General features: G+C 49.6%; 1 protein-coding gene across 5 annotated transcripts in view; it reads right to left on the reverse strand.

Annotated features, from left to right (window-relative positions):
* LOC139228085 (monocarboxylate transporter 1-like) overlaps nucleotides 1-20979 on the reverse strand; it is a 50962-nt gene that overhangs the window by 20898 nt on the left and 9085 nt on the right. For 4 of the 5 annotated variants that reach the window (XM_070859257.1, XM_070859259.1, XM_070859260.1 and 1 more), the window contains exon 2: nucleotides 10086-10337. In XM_070859257.1, the coding sequence (XP_070715358.1) occupies nucleotides 10086-10337 (252 nt within the window). Of the gene's footprint in view, nucleotides 1-8851; nucleotides 9165-10085; nucleotides 10338-20979 lie in introns of those variants that run through there. The other variant, XM_070859261.1, reaches the window with a different exon arrangement.

Below are 20979 nucleotides of genomic sequence, written 5' to 3' on the forward strand. Positions count from 1 at the left end.
AGATTTTCAAATGTTTCCAATTTGCTGTTCAGACTGCGCTGCAGGCGTTTCATTTCCGTAAATAAGCAGAACGGTTCTTCTGGGTCTTAGCTTCCACTTGTCACAGAGTGGAAATAAGGCTTGTCGACAATCTTTTAACAATGGTATTTGGTCTAAGTGTCAGAGCCAACCAGCTGAATATGAGAGTGGTAATGTCGTTCCTGCCGCAGTGTGGCTCAGTTAGCGACACCAAGCTTTGATTCTCAATCTGTGCCAGGTTACCAACCTATCAGCCGCGACTCAGTGGGTCGCACTCTCACTCAGAGCGTCATGTGTTCACATCCTGCTCCAGAGACAGAAGTCCATAATCCAGGCTGACACACCAATGCAATACTGAGGGAGCACTGTCAGAGGGCCAGTACTGAGGGAGTGCCGCACTGTCGGAGGGGCAGTACTGAGGGAGCACTGCATTGTCGGAGGGTTAGTACTGAGGGAGCGTTGCACTGTCGGAGGATCAATACTGAGGGAGCGCCGCACTGTCGGGGGGGCGGGACTGAGGGAGCGCCGCACTGTCGGAAGGGCAATACTGAGGGAGCGCTGCATTATCGGAGGGGCAGTACTGAGGGAGTGTCGCACTGTCGGAGGGGCAGTACTGAGGGAGCACTGCATTGTCGGAGGGTTAGTACTGAGGGAGCGCCGCACTGTCGGAGGGGCAGTACTGAGGGAGCGCTGCACTGTCGGAGGGGCAGTACTGAGGGAGCGCTGCAATGTCATAAGATCAGTACTGAGGGAGCACCGCACTGTCGGAGGGGCAGTACTGAGGGAGCGCTGCACTGTCATAGGATCAGTACTGAGGGAGCACCGCACTGTCGGAGGGGCAGTACTGAGGGAGCGCTGCACTGTCAGAGGGTCAGTACTGAGGGTGTGCTGCACTGTCGGAGGGGCAGTACTGAGGAACACTGCACTGTCGGAGGGGCTGTACTGAGGGAGCGCTGCACTGTCGGAGGGCGGTACTGAGGGAGCACTGTACTGTCGGAGGGTCCGTCTTTTGGATGGGATGTTAAACCAAGGCTCTCTCAGGTGGACATAAACGATCCACAATACTATTTACAGAATAGTAGGGGAGTTCTCCCCAGTGTCCTGATGCAATATTTATCCCTCAGCCTCCACCAATAAAACAGAATACCTTGTCGTTTATCTCACTCTGTTTGTGGGAGCTTGCTGTGTGTAAATTGTCTATCGTATTTGGGCAGTCTCAAATAAATGGTGCAATTTTACAGGGGGTGCAGGAACAGAGAGACCTGGGGGTGTCTGTACACAAGTCTTTGTCGGTGGCAGGGCAAGTTGAGAAGACCGTTAAAAAAAAGCATATGGGATCCTTGGTTTTATAAAATAAGGCATAGAGTACAGAAGCAAGTATGTGTCCAATTCTGGGCACTGCACTTTAGGAAGGATATCAAGGCCTGAGAGAGGGTGCAGGGGTGATTTACTGGAATGGTGCCAGGGGTGAAAGACTTCAGTTACGTGGAGAGACTGGAGAAGCTGTGGTCGTTCTCCTTGGAGCTCTTGGATAGAGCTGTTCAAAATCATGATGCGTTTTGATAAAGAGTAAATAAGGAGAAGATAAGGAGGATCGGTAACTAGAGGGACACAGATTGAAGATAATCGGCAAAAGAACCAGAATATTTTTTCACAGCGAGTTGTTGTGATCGGGAACGCGCTGCCTGAAAGGGCGGTGGGAGCAGATTCAATAGTAACTTTCAGACAGGAAGCAGATAAATACTTGAGGGGACAAAATTCACAGGGCTACGGAGGAAAGAGCAGGGGGGAGTGGAATTGATTGGATCGCTCTTTCACACAGCCCTGTGATGGGCCGAATGGTCTCCTTCTGTGGTGTATCATAGAAACTTACAGCTTCCCCATGCCTGTGCCGGCTCTGTGAAAGAGCTGTCATGTTTAGTCGCACACCCCCACTTTCTGGCCGTAACCCTGTAAGCTCCTCACTCTCGGGTACCTGTCCAACTCCCCTTTAAAATGATGGATGGATTCAGCGTCCGTCATCTTTTTAGGTAGAGCGTTCCAGATCCCGACAACTGAGGGAAAGAATTTCTCAGCTCCCCTCTACATCTTTTTTCATTGATTTTGAATCTCTGACCTCTGGTTGTTGACCCACTCACCACACAGAATACTTGTTCTCTATCTAATCTATCAATGCCCCGCATTATCTTGAAAACCTCTATTAGGTCACCTCATAACCTTCGAAGTTCCAAGGAGACTTTTCTGACTTTTCCAACCTCACCTCATCCCTGGTAAACCCCCCTCTGCCCCCCTTTCCAAGGCCTTCACAACACTCCTGAAGTGTGGTGGCCCTTCTACGATTACAACTTGATAAAGTGCAACATCCCCACCGACACCTGGGAGTCCCTGGCCAAAGACCGCCCTAAGTGGAGGAAATGCATCCGGGAGGGCGCTGAGCACCTCGAGTCTCGTCGCTGAGAGCATTCAGAAAAAAAACAAGTGGAAGGAGCGTGCGGCAAACCAGACTCCCCACCCACCCTTTCCTTCAACCACTGTCTGTCCCCCCTGTGGCAGAGACTGTAATTCCCGTATTGGACTGTTCAGTCACCTGAGAACTCACTTTTAGAGTGGCAGCAAGTCTTCCTCGATTCCGAGGGACTGCCTAGGATGATGATGACCACAGTGACTCCACTTCAAAAGTGCTCCATTGGCTGTAAAGCGCTTTGGGAAGTCCTGAGGCTGTGAAAGGCGCTATATAAATGCAAGTTCTAACTTTAATTCAGCATCTGAAGCCATGTAAATTTTGATCAGTGTAGATGCAGAGAGCAATCCCTCCCTTCCCCCGATTACAGCCCTGCAGGGCAGCAGCGTGCGTGTGTGTGAATGCATAAAGTAACTGGAGCCTTGCTCCCGTCGAGTAAATCCAGTTTTTTCCAGCCTGCGTCACAGTCCTATCACACAATCAGGGCAATGTTGAAACACGGCCTGTCGAGGCCTTGCCCCGTCCGACCTCCCATCAGTTTGTGCAAAATCGTTCCTTATCTTGGGTCATCAATGACATTAACCCTATCATGTTAAATGTCACTGACTCCCGCCCCCGCACTGCCTTGATGCGCTCCTCAGCAGGGTCACGCTGGGTTCATGTGACGGGGTCACGAGGCAACGCATTATGTCTCGTGTTGTTGAATCAGAATGCTGAATGTTTAAGGGGTGGGAACCATTCGACAGGACAGGACGATGTGGAGAAAGCACAGAAACGATTGCGCATAGAGCACGCATGTGTGTGGGGGGGCGGGAGGGGAGTCCGTGTCCGGTAGGAGTGTGAGTGAGCAAGTGTGTGCGAGAGTGAGTGTGTGCAAGAGAGAGAGAGAGAGTGTGTGCAAGAGAGTGAGTGAGTACGCGAGAGTGTGTGCGCGCGCGCGAGAGAGTGAGTGTGTGCGCGAGAGAGTGCATGTGTGCGCGAGAGAGTGCGTGCGCGAGAGAGAGAGAATGTGTGCGCGAGAGAGAGAATGTGTGCGCGAGAGAGAGAATGTGTGCGCGAGAGAGTGTGTGCGAGAGAGTGAGTGAGTACGCGAGAGAGAGAGTGAGTGAGCGAGTGAGTGAATGTGAGAGTGTGCGTGTATCCGTGTCTGCAGTATAACGGATCTATGTCATGTTGACCAGCTGCCGGTACATCTCAGGTATTTTAGCTCACTGATGCCAACCCCTCGAGCACCAGCTGTGATTCAGTTAGTGGCGAGTGACGCAGTTTGGTTCGAAGTTATGAAAGAATCTGAAACAGTCTGCGGAACAGTGTGTTATTCTGACCCGATGCAAAACAAGCCCGTTAACTCAGATACTCCACAACACCCATTCCTGGCCCGAGAATTCCTTCAAAACCAGTAATGCCGCTGTTGTCAATTAATAACTTCACTGCTTGTCATAGCAATCTTTTTGTTACACTTGGACAGAATTATTAAAGAAAGACTTGCATTTATATAGCACCTTTCACTATCTTAGGATGTTCCAAAGCACTTTACAGTAAATGAAGTACTTTTGGAGTGTAGTCACTGTTGTAATGTAGGAAACGCGGCAGCCAATTTGCGTACAGCAAGCTCCCACACACAGCAATGTGATAATGACCAGATAATCTGTTTCAGTGATGTTGATTGAGGAATAAATACTGGCCTCAGGACACCTCAGGTGGATGTAAAAGATCCCACGGCACTATTTCGAAGAAGAGCAGGGGGAGTTCTTCCCGGTGTCTTGACCAATATTTATCCCTCAATCAACATCACTGATAACTATCACATTGCTGTTTGTGGGAGCTTGCTGTGCGCAAATTGGCTGCTGCATCACAGCAGTGACTACACTCCAAAATGTACTTCATTGGCTGAAAAGCGCTTTGGGGCGTCCTGAGGTTGTGAAAGGTGCTATATAAATGCAAGTCTTTCTTTAACAGCCTCATAGCTCCACAGCTCTCCCACACCCCTTGGCACACATTCTTCAACTGCCAGCCTCACCCACAGGGGCTAAAAGGGTTAAATTAGGAGGACAGGTTGCACAAACTAGGCTTGTATTCCCTCGGGTTTAGAAGATTAATAAGGGGTGATGTAATCGAGATGTTTAAGATGATTAAAGGGGTTGACAGGGTAAAAGAGAGAAACGGTTCCCCTCTGGTGGGGGGGGAGTCCAGAACAAGGGGCATAACCTTAAAATTAGAGCCAGGCCGTTCAGGGGTGATGTCAGGAAGCACTTCTTCACACAAAGGGCAGTGGGAATCTGGAATTCTCTCCCTCAAAAAGCTGTTGAGGCCAGGAGGGTCAATTGAAAATTTCAAAACTGAGATGGATCGATTTTTGTTGGGCAAGGGTATTTAGGGTTACGGGACAGAGTTAAGATACAAATCAGCCACGATCTCATTGAATGGTGGAACAGGCTCGAGGGGTTGAATGGCCTCCTCCTGCTCCTATTGTGATATATTCTTACACCATCACCAACAAACACTTTATAAGATGGTTCCAGTACATTGGGTGACTTTTATTGTACAGGTGCAGCGTCCAAATCTGGAACCCTCAGGACCGAGGCCGTTCCTGATTCTGCATTTTTCCGGACTTTGGATCGTCTTTCTGACGTCACAAATCCGGAAAAATCCAAGCCCAGGTTCAGGTATTTCTAGGTTTCGGAACGTCAGAAAGGGGGGTTGAGGGGGGGTGCTCGCGAAGAGCTGTTCGGGCCGCCGGCCCCGTCAATGAGGTCGTAGGGCGGGGTCCCATCACGGAGGAGGTGTTCGGGCAGGCTGGCGAGGAGACCCAAGGCAAGGGCAGCAGTGGCGAGGCAGGGTTGGTGGGTCCGGATTCCGGAACATTTTACGGATTCCGGACGACCCTGTCACCAATCAGTCTGGATTCCGGAACTCCGGATTTTGGACACTGCACCTGTATTTACAGCAACAGTTGTATTGCCACAGTAGTCCACTAGGTGGAGCGCTATATTACATCTTTGTCCCTTTATCTCACTGCAGGACAAATTAACGCACAATGCCCTCCCCGGCAGATGCTGGAGGAGGTCTCCCCCAACATCGAGTACCTCACCCCCTTCAAGGAGATGCCCCTGGAGCTCCTGGGCACGATGCCCAGTTCTTGCGATGCGAGATGGCGAGGTCAGCGTCAGGTTACTGACTGAGCTCCTACACTGTACCCCTGGCCTCCCTGTGTAGCACCACAACCCTCCGCCCCCTCTCGTGTCTCCCTGACCCCAAGGGAGTGACGCTGACCCAACCTTAGCTTGTTGGAATGATTCAATTATTTCTGATGAGTCAGTCTTGTTGCAAGTCAAGCACCAGTAGCAAATCCTACATCAGATGTACTGGGAACAAATCCAAGAGAAAGTCAGAATTTAAGTCTGAGTCCGAGTCAGGCAGACAAATTCTCCTCAGGCTCAGCCTAGAGTGAGTCTAAGTTCGACACCAAGTTTGGAAAGTTCTGTTCGAGAGCGAAGGTATCCTCTTCGAAACAGAAAACCAGTGGTTAAGTTTGATTTGTAAATATGGCAAAATAAGTCCATATCTTTTGTTGTGTAGAACCATGCAGGTTATGTATGATGATTATTTGGTTATGATTACTTCTTCATTAAGGAGGGAGAAGTGTAATATAGAGCTCTACCTAGTGGACTACCACTCCACCTAGTGGACTACTGTGGTAATGCAACTGCTGATGTAAATACAATAAAAACATCACAAGTTCCTGGAGAACTATCTTGTGTGCAGAGTGTTTGTGATGTTGTAATGAAGATATTATACTGCTCTCCGTTCCTGCAGATGCAGCACGGCAACTGAGAGCACAGGAGGAGGGAGGTGATCAAGGAGATGATGAGGACCAAGCCACATAGCGTGATCATAGAATCGCACGGCACAGCACAGGAGAAGGCCATTCGGCCCATCGTGCCTGTGCCGGCTTTTAAAAGAGTGATCCAATCAGTCCCACTCCCCCCTGCTCTTTCCCCACAGCCCTGTAAAATTTTCCTTTTCACGTATTTATCCAATTTCCCTTTTGAAAGTTAGTATTGAATCTGCTTTGCACACACACGCACGCAGGTACACAATACACACGCACACTGAGCGGGGGGAGGGGGGGAGGAATCGCCATTTGTATTCACAAGGAGTTGAGTGAGCCTCTGATGGGGGTGGTGCAGATAGCAGTGTTTGCACGGGGCTCCGAGTGTGAGACTAAGATTGGTGCTAATGAGCTTGGACTGCGGCACTTTCACAGGCAATGGCAAGCGCCAACCACAATAGTGGCAGGAGTCCGCGGGTCACTGAAAAACACAACCCCTGCAGCAAATGGGAATAAGGAACATCGTCAAATAGAATTAAAGATTAAAGAACACGGAATCAGAGAGTGTTTTGGAAGACCCAGTCAGCAAGCCGAGAGTTGTCGGAAAGCCCAAGTGTGACGGTGGACCGGTCAGTCACCCTTCCCCCGCTCCCACTTCACCAGGAAGATAGCAGCTCGAGTCTGGACTGGAGCCAGGGCTGGCACGATCCAGGATTAGTTTGAAATAATTCGAATCGCATACAGCAGCTCAGGAGCTTTGGGCTGTCACTTAGTCTCCTTTGTTGTTGAAGTTTATTTGTACCGTGTTGCCTGCTCCGTCACACTCTGGCTCTCCTCACGGTTTGGGGGAGAACTGCTTTACCCTGTCCCCTGGTGCAGAACCTGCAGGCTTCACTCTTCCTCAAATCTCTTGATGGCCGTGGCTCAGTGGGCAGCTCACTCACCTCTTGAGTCAGAAGATTGTGGGTTCAAGACCCATTCCAGGGACTTGAGCACTAAAATCCAGGCTGACCCTCCTGTGCAGGTACTGAGGGAGCGCCGCACTGTCGGAGGGGCGGTACTAAGGAAGTGCAGCACTGTCGGAGGGGAAGTACTGAGGGAGCACCACACTGTCGGAGGGGCGGTACTAAGGGAGTGCAGCACTGTCGGAGGGGCAGTACTGAGGGAGCACCGCACTGTGGGAGGGGCAGTACCGAGGGAGCGCCGCACTGTCGGAGGGGCAATACTGAGGGAGCCTCTGCTGCAGTGTCAGAGGGGAAGTACTAACGGAGCGCTGCGCTGTCGGAGGGGCAGTACTAAGGGAGTGCTGCACTGTCGGAGGGGCAGTACTGAGGGAGCGCCGCACTGTCGGAGGGACAGAACTGAGGGAGCGCTGCACTGTCGGAGGGGCAGTACTGAGGGAGTGCAGCACTGTTGGACGGGCAGTACTGAGGGAGCGCCGTACTGTGGGAGGTGCCGTCTTTCAGATGAGACATTAATTCGAGACTCCGTCTGCTCTCTCAAGTGGATGTAAAAATCCCACGGCACTATTTCGAAGAAATGTAGGGGGATTCTCCCCGGTGTCCTGGGGCCAATAGTTATCCCTCAATCAAAATACAGATTATCGGGTCATTATCACATTGCTGTGCGCAAATTGGCTGCCGTGTTTCCTACATTATAACAGTGACTACATTCCAAAAAGTACTTCATTGGCTGTAAAACACTTTGGGACGTCCGGTGGTTGTGAAAGGCACTATATAAATGCAAGTCTTTCTTTCTTGAAATCAAGCCAAGGCCTCCAACTGGGCCAGGCAGCTTTGCGGAGTACTGGGGTTCCCTTCGAGTATAAAAGCAAGGAAGTTATGCTAAAGCCTTTAGAAAGCACAGACTGGGCCTCAGCTGGAGTCTTGTGTCCAATCCTGTACACCGCTCTTTAGGAAGAATGTCAAGGCCTTAGAGAGGGGGCAGAGGAGATTCACTAAATGTTGACGGGATGAGATGAAGTCGGGTGGGAGGAGGCTCATGTGGAGCATAAACACCGGCACGGACCAGTTGGACCATAAATTCGATGTAATCCGACAACGATTCCAGAGATGAGGGACTTCAGCTACGTGGAGAGACTGGAGAAGCTAGGATTGTTCTCCTTATAGCAGCGAAGGTTAAGGGGAGATTTAATAGATGTGTGCAAAATCATGAAGGTGTTTTGACAGAGAAAATAAGGAGAACCTGTTTCCAGTGGCAAGAAGGTCAGTAACCAGAGGACATAGATTGAAGTTAATTGGCAAAAGAACCAGGGGAGACATTAGGAATAAAAATTACGCAGCGAGTTGTTGTGATCGGGAATGCGCTGCCTGAAAGGGCGGTGGGAGCTGATTCAATAGTAACTTTCAAATGGGGAATTGGATAAATTACTGAAAAGGGAAAAGAGCTGGGGGAGTGGGACTGATTGGATCGCTCTTTCACAGAGCCGGCACAGGCACGATGGGCCGAATGGCCTCTTTCTGTGCTCTACGATCAATTCTATGATTCTAACTGTTGCAAAAAACAGAAGTTAACTTTACCTTCCGGAAACATGCAAATCTGTGGTTTACACACGTGTCTAGACTTCAGTGCTGATCTGTTTGCTCTCATTGTCCAAAGCATCTGCCTCTTGTTGACCCACGCAGCTGTCAGCTGTGGCTCACTGGGCAGCATTCTCGCCTCTGAGTCAGAAGATCGTGGGTTCACGTCCCACTCCAGAGACTCGAGCTCTATAATTTAGCTTGACACTTCCAGTGCAGTGCTGAGGGAGTGCTGCACTGTCGGAAGTGTTGACTTTCTGGATGAGATGTTAAACCGAGGCCCTCTCAGGTGGATGTAAGAGATCCCACGGCACTATTCAATAGAAGAGCAAAGGGACAGTTCTCCCTGGTGTCCTGGGCAAATATTTACCTCTCAATCAACACTAAAAAAGTGATAATCAGGTCATTTATCTCATTGCGGTTTGTGAGAACTTTTTGTGCGCAAATTGGCTGCCGTGTTTCCCACATTACAACAGTGACCAAAACAAATAAGTACTTTACAGGGTGTAAAGCGCTTTGGGGCGTCCTGAGGTAGTGAACGGCACGGGATGAATTTTCGGGTTTTCTGCGCTCGGTTTTTCACCCCAATGGTGGCGGTGAGGTGTTCTGGGCGGGCGGTCAGCCTCCAGCGCCCCGCACCAATCCTCGGGTCCATTTTGCAGCGGTGCAGAGCAGCACCGCCCGGAAGAGCTGCGCCAGGCGGGAAACTCCCCTGGATTGCGACACCGGCGCGAGTTTTGACTCCCGTCCGCCCCGCAGCGCGCCCCACACTGACCACCTGGGAAATCAGGAGGGTCCCACCATCCCGGCAGCGGAGAGGTGAGGAATGGACTCCTGAGGTAAGTGCGATTGTTTATTCTTGCAATTGTTTTTTCAGAGTTGTGATGTGGTGGATTGCGCAAAGTTTTGGGAATGTTTCTATGGGTTCCCCCCTGCCCCCCCCAGCCATCTCTCGGAGCGCTCCTGGTCCGGCTCTTTAGCTCGGGATCTTCCCATGCTAACGCCCCGAGAGAAGTGTAGAACGCCTCCCTTAGCGCTGCACCCCACACTCAGGGCCCAGCTGCCCAATGTTACTGACTGAGGCGCAAACTGTTCACCGGCGCTAACTTTACCGCCCCGCCGCCATTACCGCCCTGAAATCATCAAAGCCAGCAATCCAGCCGGTTCTATATAGAGACAAGTAACTCCAGTTCACAGTGCGTGCCCGGGCTGTTTCCCCACGAAGCCCCCTCACCTCCAGCGTACATCACTGCCAGCATTATTGAGGAGATCCACGACACCTGACTATCAGTCGAATCGAAGATGTCCTTGATTTCCTTGAAGAAGACGGTGATGGCTTTGGGGAAAGCGTAGGAGAAGCCAATGGAGATGAAGGACGCCAGCACCACGGCCCAGCCCCACCCCCCATCCGGGGGGAGGTAATCCTGCGGCCCTCCGACTGCAGGAGGCATCTTCGGATCGCGGGAACGGCAGCAGCAGCGAGTCACTGCAGGAGGTTAAGGAAAGGCAGGCGTTACCAGCGGCAACAACAGCACGGAAACCAGCCCCGGCCCGCGGAGCACGCTCACTGCCCACGGTGGAGGAGCTGGGCGACGAGCAATGCAATACTCCCCACTCCCAGGGCACATATATCACAAGCTGCCCTGGGAGTGTTTGATGGGACAGTGTAGAGGGAGCTTTACTCTGTATCTAACCCCGTGCTGTACCTGCCCTGGGAGTGTTTGATGGGACAGTGTAGAGGGAGCTTTACTCTGTATCTAACCCCCTGTACCTGCCCTGGGAGTGTTTGATGGGACAGTGTAGAGGGAGCTTTACTCTGTATCTAACCCCCTGTACCTGCCCTGGGAGTGTGTGATGGGACAGTGTAGAGGGAGCTTTACTCTGTATCTAACCCCCTGTACCTGCCCTGGGAGTGTTTGATGGGACAGTGTAGAGGGAGCTTTACTCTGTATCTAACCCCGTGCTGTACCTGCCCTGGGAGTGTTTGATGGGACAGTGTAGAGGGAGCGTTACTCTGCATCTAACCCCATCCTGTACCTGCCCTGGGAGTGTTTGATGGGACAGTGTAAAGGGAGCTTTACTCTGTATCTAACCCCCTGTACCTGCCCTGGGAGTGTTTGATGGGACAGTGTTGAGGGAGCTTTACTCTGTATCTAACCCCATGCTGTACCTGCCCTGGGAGTGTTTGATGGGACAGTGTAGAGGGAGCTTTACTCTGTATCCTACCCCGTGCTGTACCTGCCCTGGGAGTGTTTGATGGGACAGTGTAGAGGGAGCTTTACTCTGTATCGCACCCCATGCTGTACCTGCCCTGGGAGTGTTTGATGGGACAGTGTAGAGGGAGCGTTACTCTGCATCTAACCCCGTCCTGTACCTGCCCTGGGAGTGTTTGATGGGACAGTGTAAAAGGAGCTTTACTCTGTATCTAACCCCGTGCTGTACCTGCCCTGGGAGTGTTTGATGGGACAGTGTAGAGGGAGCTTTACTCTGTATCTAACCCCCGTGCTGTACCTGCCCTGGGAGTGTTTGATGGAACAGTGTAGAGGGAGCTTTACTCTGTATCTAACCCCCTGTACCTGCCCTGGGAGTGTTTGATGGAACAGTGTAGAGGGAGCTTTACTCTGTATCCTACCCCGTGCTGTACCTGCCCTAGGAGTGTTTGATGGGACAGTGTAGAGGGAGCTTTACTCTGTATCGCACCCCGTGCTGTACCTGCCCTGGGAGTGTTTGATGGGACAGTGTAGAGGGAGCGTTACTCTGCATCTAACCCCGTCCTGTACCTGCCCTGGGAGTGTTTGATGGGACAGTGTAAAGGGAGCTTTACTCTGTATCTAACCCCCTGTACCTGCCCTGGGAGTGTTTGATGGAACAGTGTAAAGGGAGCTTTACTCTGTATCTAACCCGTGCTGTACCTGCCCTGGGAGTGTTTGATGGGACAGTGTAGAGGGAGCTTTACTCTGTATCTAACCCCGTGCTGTACCTGCCCTGGAAGTGTTTGATGGGACAGTGTAGAGGGAGCTGTGTAATCTGTGATTTGGGAGTGCTTGATGCTGTTCCTGGATCTGCACGAGGAGAAATTCAGCTGTGAAATTTCAGCCCTCCTAAGAATACTCTGGCAGTTACTCATAACAAAGTCATGTTCCACCGGCAAACAGCACGAGTTCTGATTGAAATCTTGTTTGTTGGACTATGGTCATGTGTCTCACAGGTTCCTCTCCACCAGCACCCAGAATCAATATTCTGCTGCACGGTGCCGGTTATTACAAAACTCAAATATTTACTGGTTTCCCAGATGCTGAAGTACAAGTTTTCACAAATATTGGCGTCCCTGAGTGAATCTGAGGAAGGCCGAACTCAAAGATCCTGGCTGGTCACCCCCACACTGCCACCTCCGTGCCATAAATAGCGGCCAACACAACACGCCCAGGCATCGGAACCTGACAGTAACTCCCTCACCGGCACCGGTCACATATACCGCCTCTGAGCCCTGGGCCCGAGGGGGTGGGCCCTAGGGTCTCCGGGGGGCGGGGGGGCTTGGACTAACGGTGACGGGCAGTCGCTGCTGCTAGTGCCAGCAACAATAACTTATCTTTATATCGTCTGTGGAGCCGCGGGAAATCAAGGGATATGGGGATCGGGCGGGAGAGTGGGGTTGAGGCTAAGATCAAATCAGCCATGATCTTATTAAATGGCGGGGTAGGCTCGAGGAGCCGAATGGCCGACTCCTGCTTTCTTACGTTCTTATAGTACCTTTAATGTAGTAAAACGTCCCAAGGCGCTTCCCAGGTGTGTAAAGCAGACAAAATTTGACACCGAGCCACATAGGGAGATATTAGGGCAGGTGACCAAAAGCTTAGAATCACAGAATAGTACAGGACAGAAGGAGGCCATTCGGCCCATCGAGTCTGCATCGGCTCTTTTGAAGGGCAGTGCAGTCAGTCCCACTCCCCCGCTCTTTCCCCCATATCCCTGCAATTGTTTCTCTTTCAAGTATTTATCCAATTCCCTTTTGAAGGCCGCTATCTAATCTGTATCCAACGCCCTATCAGGCAGTGCATTCCAAACCCTAATCACTCCTTGCTTAAAAATGTTTCTCCTCGTGTCGTTCGGGTTTTTTTGCCAATCACCTTAAACCTGTGCCCTCTGGTCCCTGACCCTTCAGCCATTGGAAAGTTTATCTTTATTAACTCTATCTAAACCCTTCATGGTTTTGAACACCGCTGTCGACGAGTTGCCAGTTTTGCTGCAGCTGAAGCTATCTACAGATCAAGACTATATCATCATGCCCCTCCATTTTAACTTGTGCCGATGAGGAGTGTGCCCAGGTACCGCTGAGCCGTGTAACCGTGCAATGTGATGGGCAGAGCCAGACCATAACCATTATTTAAGGAAGGATACACTTGCATTGGATACAGTTCAGAGAAGGTTCACCAGATTGATTCCAGAGAAGAGGTTGTCTTATGAAGAAAGGTTGCGCAGGTTGGGCCTGTACTCATTGGCGTTTAGAAGAATGTGAGGTGACCTCTGATCAGAGACAGAAATAGACAGTTTCTTAACTGATAAGGGAATAAGGGGTTATGGGGAGCGGGCAGGGAAGTGGAGCTGAGTCCATGATCAGATCAGCCATGATCTTATTAAATGACGGAGTAGTCTCGTGGGGTCGCATGGCCGACTCTTGCACCTATTTCTTATGTTCTTATACGTGGGAAAGCAAGTTTTGAGGAGGACATAAAGAATCTGCAAAGGGATATAGACAGACTAAGTGGGCGGGCAAAAATTTGGCAGATGCAGCAAAATGTGTAGGAAGAATAAAAATGCAACTTATTATTTAAATGGAGAGAAATTACAAAATGCTGTGGGTCAGAGGGATCTGGGAGTCCTTGTACATGAAACACAAAAAGTTAGCATGCAGGTACAGCAAGTAATCAGGAAGGCAAATGGAATGTTGGCCTTTATTGCAAGGGGGAATAGAGTATAAAAGCAGAGAAGTCCTGCTACAACTATACAGGGTATTGAGTATAGGAGCAAGGAGGTCTTACTGCAGTTGTACAGGGCCTTGGTGAGGCCTCACCTGGAATATTGTGTTCAGTTTTGGTCTCCTAATCTGAGGAAGGACATTCTTGCTATTGAGGGAGTGCAGCAAAGGTTCACCAGACTGATTCCCGGGATGGCTGGACTGACATATGAGGAGAGACTGGATCGACTGGGCCTTTATTCACTGGAGTTTAGAAGGATGAGAGGGGATCTCATAGAAACATATAAAATTATGACAGGACTGCACAGGTTAGATGCAGGAAGAATGTTCCCAATGTTGGGGAAGTCCAGAACCAGGGGACACTGTCTAAGGATAAGGGGTAAGCCATTTAGGACTGAGATGAGGAAAAACTTCTTCACTCAGAGAGTTGTTAACCCGTGGAATTCCCGACTGCAGAGAGTTGTTGATGCCAATTCATTGGATATATTCAAGAGGGAGTTAGATATGGCCCTTACGGCTAAAGAGATCAAGGGGTATTGAGAGAAAGCAGGAAAGGGGCACTGAGGTGAATGATCAGCCATGATCTTATGATGGTGCAGGCTCGAAGGGCCGAATGGCCTACTCCTGTACCTATTTTCTATGTTTCTAATTTGAGAAAATGTGAGGTTATCCACTTTGGTAGGAAGAATAAAAATGCAACTTATTATCTAAATGGAGAGAAATTACAAAATGCTGCGGTACAGAGGGATCTGGGGGTCCTTGTACATGAAACACAAAAAGTTATCATGCAAGTACAGCAAATGGAATGTTGGCCTTTATTGCAAGGGGGATGGAGTATAAAAGCAGAGAAGTCCTGCTACAACTGTATAGGGTATTGGTGAGGCCACACCTGGAGTACTGCGTACAATTTTGGTCTCCATATTTAAGAAGGGATATACTTGCATTTATCGCAGTTCAGAGAAGGTTCTCTTGGTTGATTCCAGAGAAGAAGGTGTTGTCTTATGAAGAAAGGTTGAGCAGGTTGGGCCTATACTCCTTGGCGTTTAGAACAATGAGAGGTGATCTTATTGAAACATATTAGATGATGAGGGGGCTTGACAGGGTAGATGCAGAGAGGATGTTTCCCCTCGTGAGGGAATCTAGAACTAGGGTCAGTTCAGAATAAGTGGTCGGCCACTTAAAACTGAGCTGAGGAGGAATTTCTTCTCTCGGAGGGTTGTAAATGTGTGGAATTCTCTGCCCCAGAGGGCCGTGGAGGCTGGGTCATTGAATATATTTAAGGTGGAGATAGACAGATTTTTGAACGATAAGGGAGTCAAGGATTTTGGGGAGCGGCTGGGAAGTGGAGCTGAGTCCATGATCAGATCAGCCATGATCTTATTGAATGGAGGAGCAGGCTCGAAGGGCCATTTAGCGGACTCCTGCTCCTATTTCTTATGTTCTTATTCCATTATGACAGGAACACAGATTTAGGTTTTTTTTAAGGACCTCCATGTAGACTTGAACTCCAATTCTACAGAAATAGGTGGCATTGGAAGACCAGAGTGATTTATGCGGAATAGTTTAAAGTGCTTTAACCTACTGGTAACAAAAAAAAATCAACTGCTCAGGGGGGTTCGCTGAGCTCGTCCATGATTTCACTATCACCCTTTCTCGAAGTTCACACACAAAAAACAATTGCAAGCAGAGATCACCATAAAATGCATTTTGGATTTTGTAATATATGCACCTGTGAGTATGTTCACAGGTTTGTAGTGTCGTTGCGTCCAAAAAGAGTTGTAGTGTAGTTGCGCTGTGAGTGGCTTAGCCAATCATGTGATGTTCCCAAGACTCAATAAAACCCCAGCCAGTTGGGTTCGGGGGATCCACAATGAGGCAGGTGATTGTGAGCCTGGTGGATGAACTGGTAATGTGTAGCGTGATTACATAAGAACATAATAGGAGCAGGAGTCTGCCATTCGGCTCATCGAGCCTGCTCCGCCATTCAATAAGATCATGGCTGATCTGATCATGGGCTCAGTTCCACTTCCCCGCCCGCTCCCCATAACCCTTTACTCCCTTATCGCTTAAGAATCTGTCTATCTCCACCTTAAATATATTCAAAGACCCAGCCTCCACAGCTCTTTGGGGCAGAGAATTCCACAGATTTACAACCTTCTAAGAGAAGAAATTTCTCCTCATCTCAGTTTTAAATGGGTGGCCCCTTATTCTGAGACCATGTCCCCTAGTTTTAGTTTCCTCTATGAGTGGAAATATCCTCTCTGCATCCACCTTGTCGAGCCTCCTCATAATCTTATACGTTTCGATAAGATCACCTCTCATTCTTCTGAACTCCAAGGAGTAAATAACGGAATAAGGGGTTATGGGGAGCAGGCGGGGAAGTGGACCTGAATCCATGATCAGATCAGCCATGATCATATTAAATGTCAGAGCAGGCTCGAGGGGCCGTATGGCCTTTTCCAGCTCCTATTTCTTATGTTCTTATAGGTGGGAAAGCAACTGTGAGGAGGACATAAACAATCTGCAAAGGGATATAGACAGGCTAAGTGAGTGGGCAAACATTTGGCAGATGCAGTCTAATGTGAGAAAATGTGAGGTTATCCACTTTGGCAGGAAGAATAAAAATGCAACTTATTATTTAAATGGAGAGAAATTATAAAATGCTGCGGTACAGAGGGACCTGGGGGTCCTTGTGCATGAAACACAAAAAGTTAGTATGCAGGTACAGCAAGTGATCAGGAAGGCAAATGGAATGTTGGCCTTTATTGCAAGGGGGATAGAGTATAAAAGCAGAGAAGTCCTGCTACAACTGTACAGGGTATTGGTGAGGCCACACCTGGAGTACTGCGTGCAGTTTTGGTCTCCGTATTTAAGGAAGGATATACTTGCATTGGAGGCTGTTCAGAGAAGGTTCACTAGGTTGATTCCCGGGATGATGGGGTGGTCTTATGAGGAAAGGTTGAGTGGGTTGGGCCTGTACTCATTGGAGTTTAGAAGAATAAGAGGTGATCTTATTGAAACATATAAGATTCTGAGGAGGCTTGACAGGGTAAATGCAGAGAGGATGCTTCCCCTCGTGAGGGAATCTGGAACTAGGGGGCATAGTTTCAGAATAAGGGGTCGCCCATTCAAAACGGAAATGAGGAGGAATTTCTTCTCTCAGTGAGTCGTGAATCTTTGGAATTCTCTGCCCCAGAGAGCTGAGGAGGCTGGGTCATTGAATATATTCAAGGCTAATTCTTGAACTACAGGGGAGTCAAGGGTTATGGGGAGCGGGCAGGGAAGTGGAGTTGAGGCCAAGATCAGATCAGCCATGATCATATTAAATGGCGGAGCAGGCTCGAGGGGCCAGATGGTCGACTCCTGCTCCTATTTCTTATGTTAAATATATATAGATTTAAAAAACAGCGTTCCCACCAACCTCAAATGATATTAGGTTTGGCAGGGAGTTCCAGAGCTTGGGGCCCAGGCAACAGAAGGCACAGCCACCAATGGTGGAGCGATTATAATCAGGGATGCTCAAGAGGGCAGAATTAAAGGACACAGAGATCTCGGGGGGTTGTGGGGCTGGAGGAGATTACAGAGATAGGGAGGGGGCGAGGCCATGGAGGGATTTGTAAACAAGGATGAGAATTTTGAAATTGAGGGGTTGCTTAACCATGAGCCAATGTAGGTCAGCGAGCACAGGGGTGATGGGTGAACGGGACTCGGTGTGGGTTAGGACACGAGCAGCAGAGTTTTGGATCACCTCTAGTTTACAATATGAAGCTCTCAGGCTACAAATCAACCTGACTCGAGTCTGGGGAACAAAGTTAATTTCTAAAATTTAATAAGAATGTAAGAAATAGGAGCAGGAGTAGGCCATACGGCCCCTCGAGCCTGCTTCGCCATTTAATACGATCATGGCTGATCTGATCATGGACTCAGCTCCACTTCCCTGCTCGCTCCCCATAACCCGTTATCGGTTAAAATTCGATGAATAAGCCACATTTGTTTGACCTGTAAAACCAGGGGTTGCATCTAACGCATCAGTACAAGCCATCTCTCACTGTTTGGCTTCAAAGTCAGGGGTGCACCTTACACTCACACTCCCGGGACACACAACACAAACCTCAACCCTGATTGTGTGTGTGGAATCGTTCCCTGGGTGTGTGTGTGGGGAAGCACGCTCAGGGGCGGATGCAGCAAGTCCGTCCTCATTGCAAACTTACAACTAAGAACACAACTTCTTTGTTTCATTACTTTTTGTGGAACGATTTCTGATATGCTACATTGCCAAGCTGAAAGAAAGAGAAATGTGACACCACATGGATTAGTGGGTACAGAAAGTGGGAATGTGATCCGGCCACAAACAGCTAGCTCAACGAGTGCGTGGGAATGATAAACAAAGCAACATGGGACAGGTGACGACAATGAGAGTGCAACAATACACCGACAGATATCTCAAATAAAAGACTTGCATTTATATATATATAGCGCCTTTCACGATCATCGGACGTCTCAAAGCGGTTTACACCCAATGAAGCAATTTTGAAGTGTAGTCTCTGTTTGTAATGAGCACAGCAAGCTCCCACAAACAGCAATGTGGTAATTACCAGATCGTCTGTTTTTTCATGATGTTGATTGAGGGATAAATATTGGCCAGGACACCTGGGAGAACTCCCCTGCTCTTCTTTGAAATAGTGCCATGGGATCTTTTACGTCCAACTGAGAGGGCAGACGGGGCCTCGGCTTAACGTCTCATCCAAAACACAGCCGAGATTTTTGTGCTCAAGCCCCTGGAGTGGGGCTTGAACCCACAATCTTCCGACTCAACGAGGCGAGAGCGCTGTCCACTGAGCCACAGCTGACACTTATTAGAACAATTAACGTATCAAAAAGAGATATGCTGCTATGTCAAATTGAAGGAAAGAGGAATGTGCACCCACGTGGATTAGTGGGTACAGAAAGTTGGAATGCGACAGACGACAAGCTAGACGAGAGCATTGACATGAAAGACAAAGCAACATGAAACACCGGCAGTAATACACCGACAGATACCTCGAGTGTAAAACTAAATGGCACGAAAACCACAATGTAAACCAACATCAACACAAACAGTTCAATAAAAAGAAAGTGAGACTTGCATTTCTAAAATGCCTTCCACGTTCACTGGACGTCTCAAAGCGCTTTACAGCCAGTGAAGTACTTTTGAAGTGTAGTCACTGTTGTAATGTGGGGAAACGCAGCAGGCAATTTGCGCACAGCAAGCTCCCACAAACAGCAATGTGATAGTGACCAGATAATCTGGGTTTTTTTTGTGATGTTGATAAATATTGGCCCCAGGACATCGGGGGAGAACTCCCCCCCCCCCTGCTTTTCTTCAAAGTAGTGCCATGACATCTTTTACCTCCATTTGAGAGAGCAGACTTGGTTTAACATCTCATCCAAAAGTCTGAAACACAGCCCCTCCAACAGTGCAGCAGTACTTCAGCACTGCACTGTCAACCTGGGTTTTTGTGCTCAAGTTCCTGGAGTGGGACTTGAACCCACAACCTTCTGACTCAGAGGTGAGGGTGCTGCCCACTAAGCCATGGCTGGCACTCTATAAAATGTGAGTGCTTAATAGGTCACAGACTTGCTCCAATTTTCCTTCAAAAGATATCAGTATTTCATCATTTTTCACTGAGGGGGAAGTTCCTTGCAATCATGGTTAAAGAGGTCGGTTTTAAGGAGCATCTTGAAGGAGGAGAGAGAGTGGGGAAAGGTTTAGGGAGGGAGTTCCAGAGCTTGGGGCCCAGGCAGCTGAAGGCAAAAAAAAACGAGCAGGGCTACGGGGAAAGGGCGGGGGGGTGGGACTGGCTGAGGGGCTCTTGCAGAGAGCCGGCACGGGCTCAACGGGCCGAATGGCCTCCTTCCATGCTGTCACTATTCTGTGATTCTAAGAATTTGTGAGCGGGGCAGGCACCTCCCTTCACAATGTGTGACCGACACGATTTAGGAGCGATGATAGGTTTTATTCATTCATTGATCGTGTAAGCAAGATAATCACTTTGTTCCAACGGATCTGCAGAATTTGCACCAGGAGATAGAGAGAGAGAGCGCAGGAGGTGCAGAGACAGAGACAGAGCGAGAGAGAGAGCACAGGAGATGCAGAGACAGAGCGAGAGAGAGAGCGCAGGAGGTGCAGAGACAGAGACAGAGCGAGAGAGAGAGGCAGAGAGAGAGCACAGGAGATGCAGAGACAGAGACAGAGCGAGAGAGAGAGCACAGGAGATGCAGAGACAGAGACAAATGGAATCTGGGCAACAGAGAAAGCGTCCGTTCGAGTTGCAAAGACAGATGGACAAAGAGAGATTCAGAGACAGAGAAAGGAAAGAGGGAGGATTCAAACCCTGGAGTACGCGATATATCCGAGGGCGGGTGGGGTGGCAGGATGGACTGGCGGTGGGGGAGGGGGGGGGGGAAGTGGGAGTGGGATAGGGGGAGGGGAGGGATAGAGAGAGGGATGGAGGGATAGAGGCCCTTTTAGCCAGGGGGCACTTGTATAATTTGTATTTTTACTGCCCTAAAAAAAAGGGCACTTGAAAAGTTTTTGGAGTGTGCCCCCCCCCCCCTTTAATCAGGGGGCACTTGATTATTCGTTTCAACAAAAATAATTGGAGGGATAGAGGCAAAGGGAGGGGAGGGATAGAGGGCTAGGGGCAGGGGGAGGGAGGGGTAGGAGCAGATGCATGTGTAGGGGCAGAAGGTGGGGGTGGGGTGTAGGGGAGGGAAAGAGGGAGGGGGATGGGCAGGAAAGGGGGCAGGGGCCACACCTACAGGTAGATGCTGCCATGCATAATAGTCGTGGCATTTGTAAAGCGCCCTCCCCCCGGGCCCGCACAGCGGGAGAGGTCCTGTTACAGTGGAACCAGTCCCCTGGCTCACTAAACACCAGATGCTGGAGAGCTGTGCCACTCACAGGGTAATCAGGGGGAAGGAATGTCAATATTCTGTTCAGTTAATCATTTGATAAAGGAACTAATTGTGCAGGAAGTGCCAGCTTCACCTGCAGGCACTTGGCTCTGAGCCTGTGCACCTCAGTTACTGGGACACTCCACACACTCAGGCAGCCAGACGCCACTCTTGCTGTGTTGGTCCGACAGTGGCTGTCCGACAGTGTCTGGCCATG

The sequence above is a fragment of the Pristiophorus japonicus genome, chromosome 17 (assembly GCF_044704955.1).
Source record: "Pristiophorus japonicus isolate sPriJap1 chromosome 17, sPriJap1.hap1, whole genome shotgun sequence".
Lineage (NCBI taxonomy): Eukaryota > Metazoa > Chordata > Chondrichthyes > Pristiophoridae > Pristiophorus > Pristiophorus japonicus.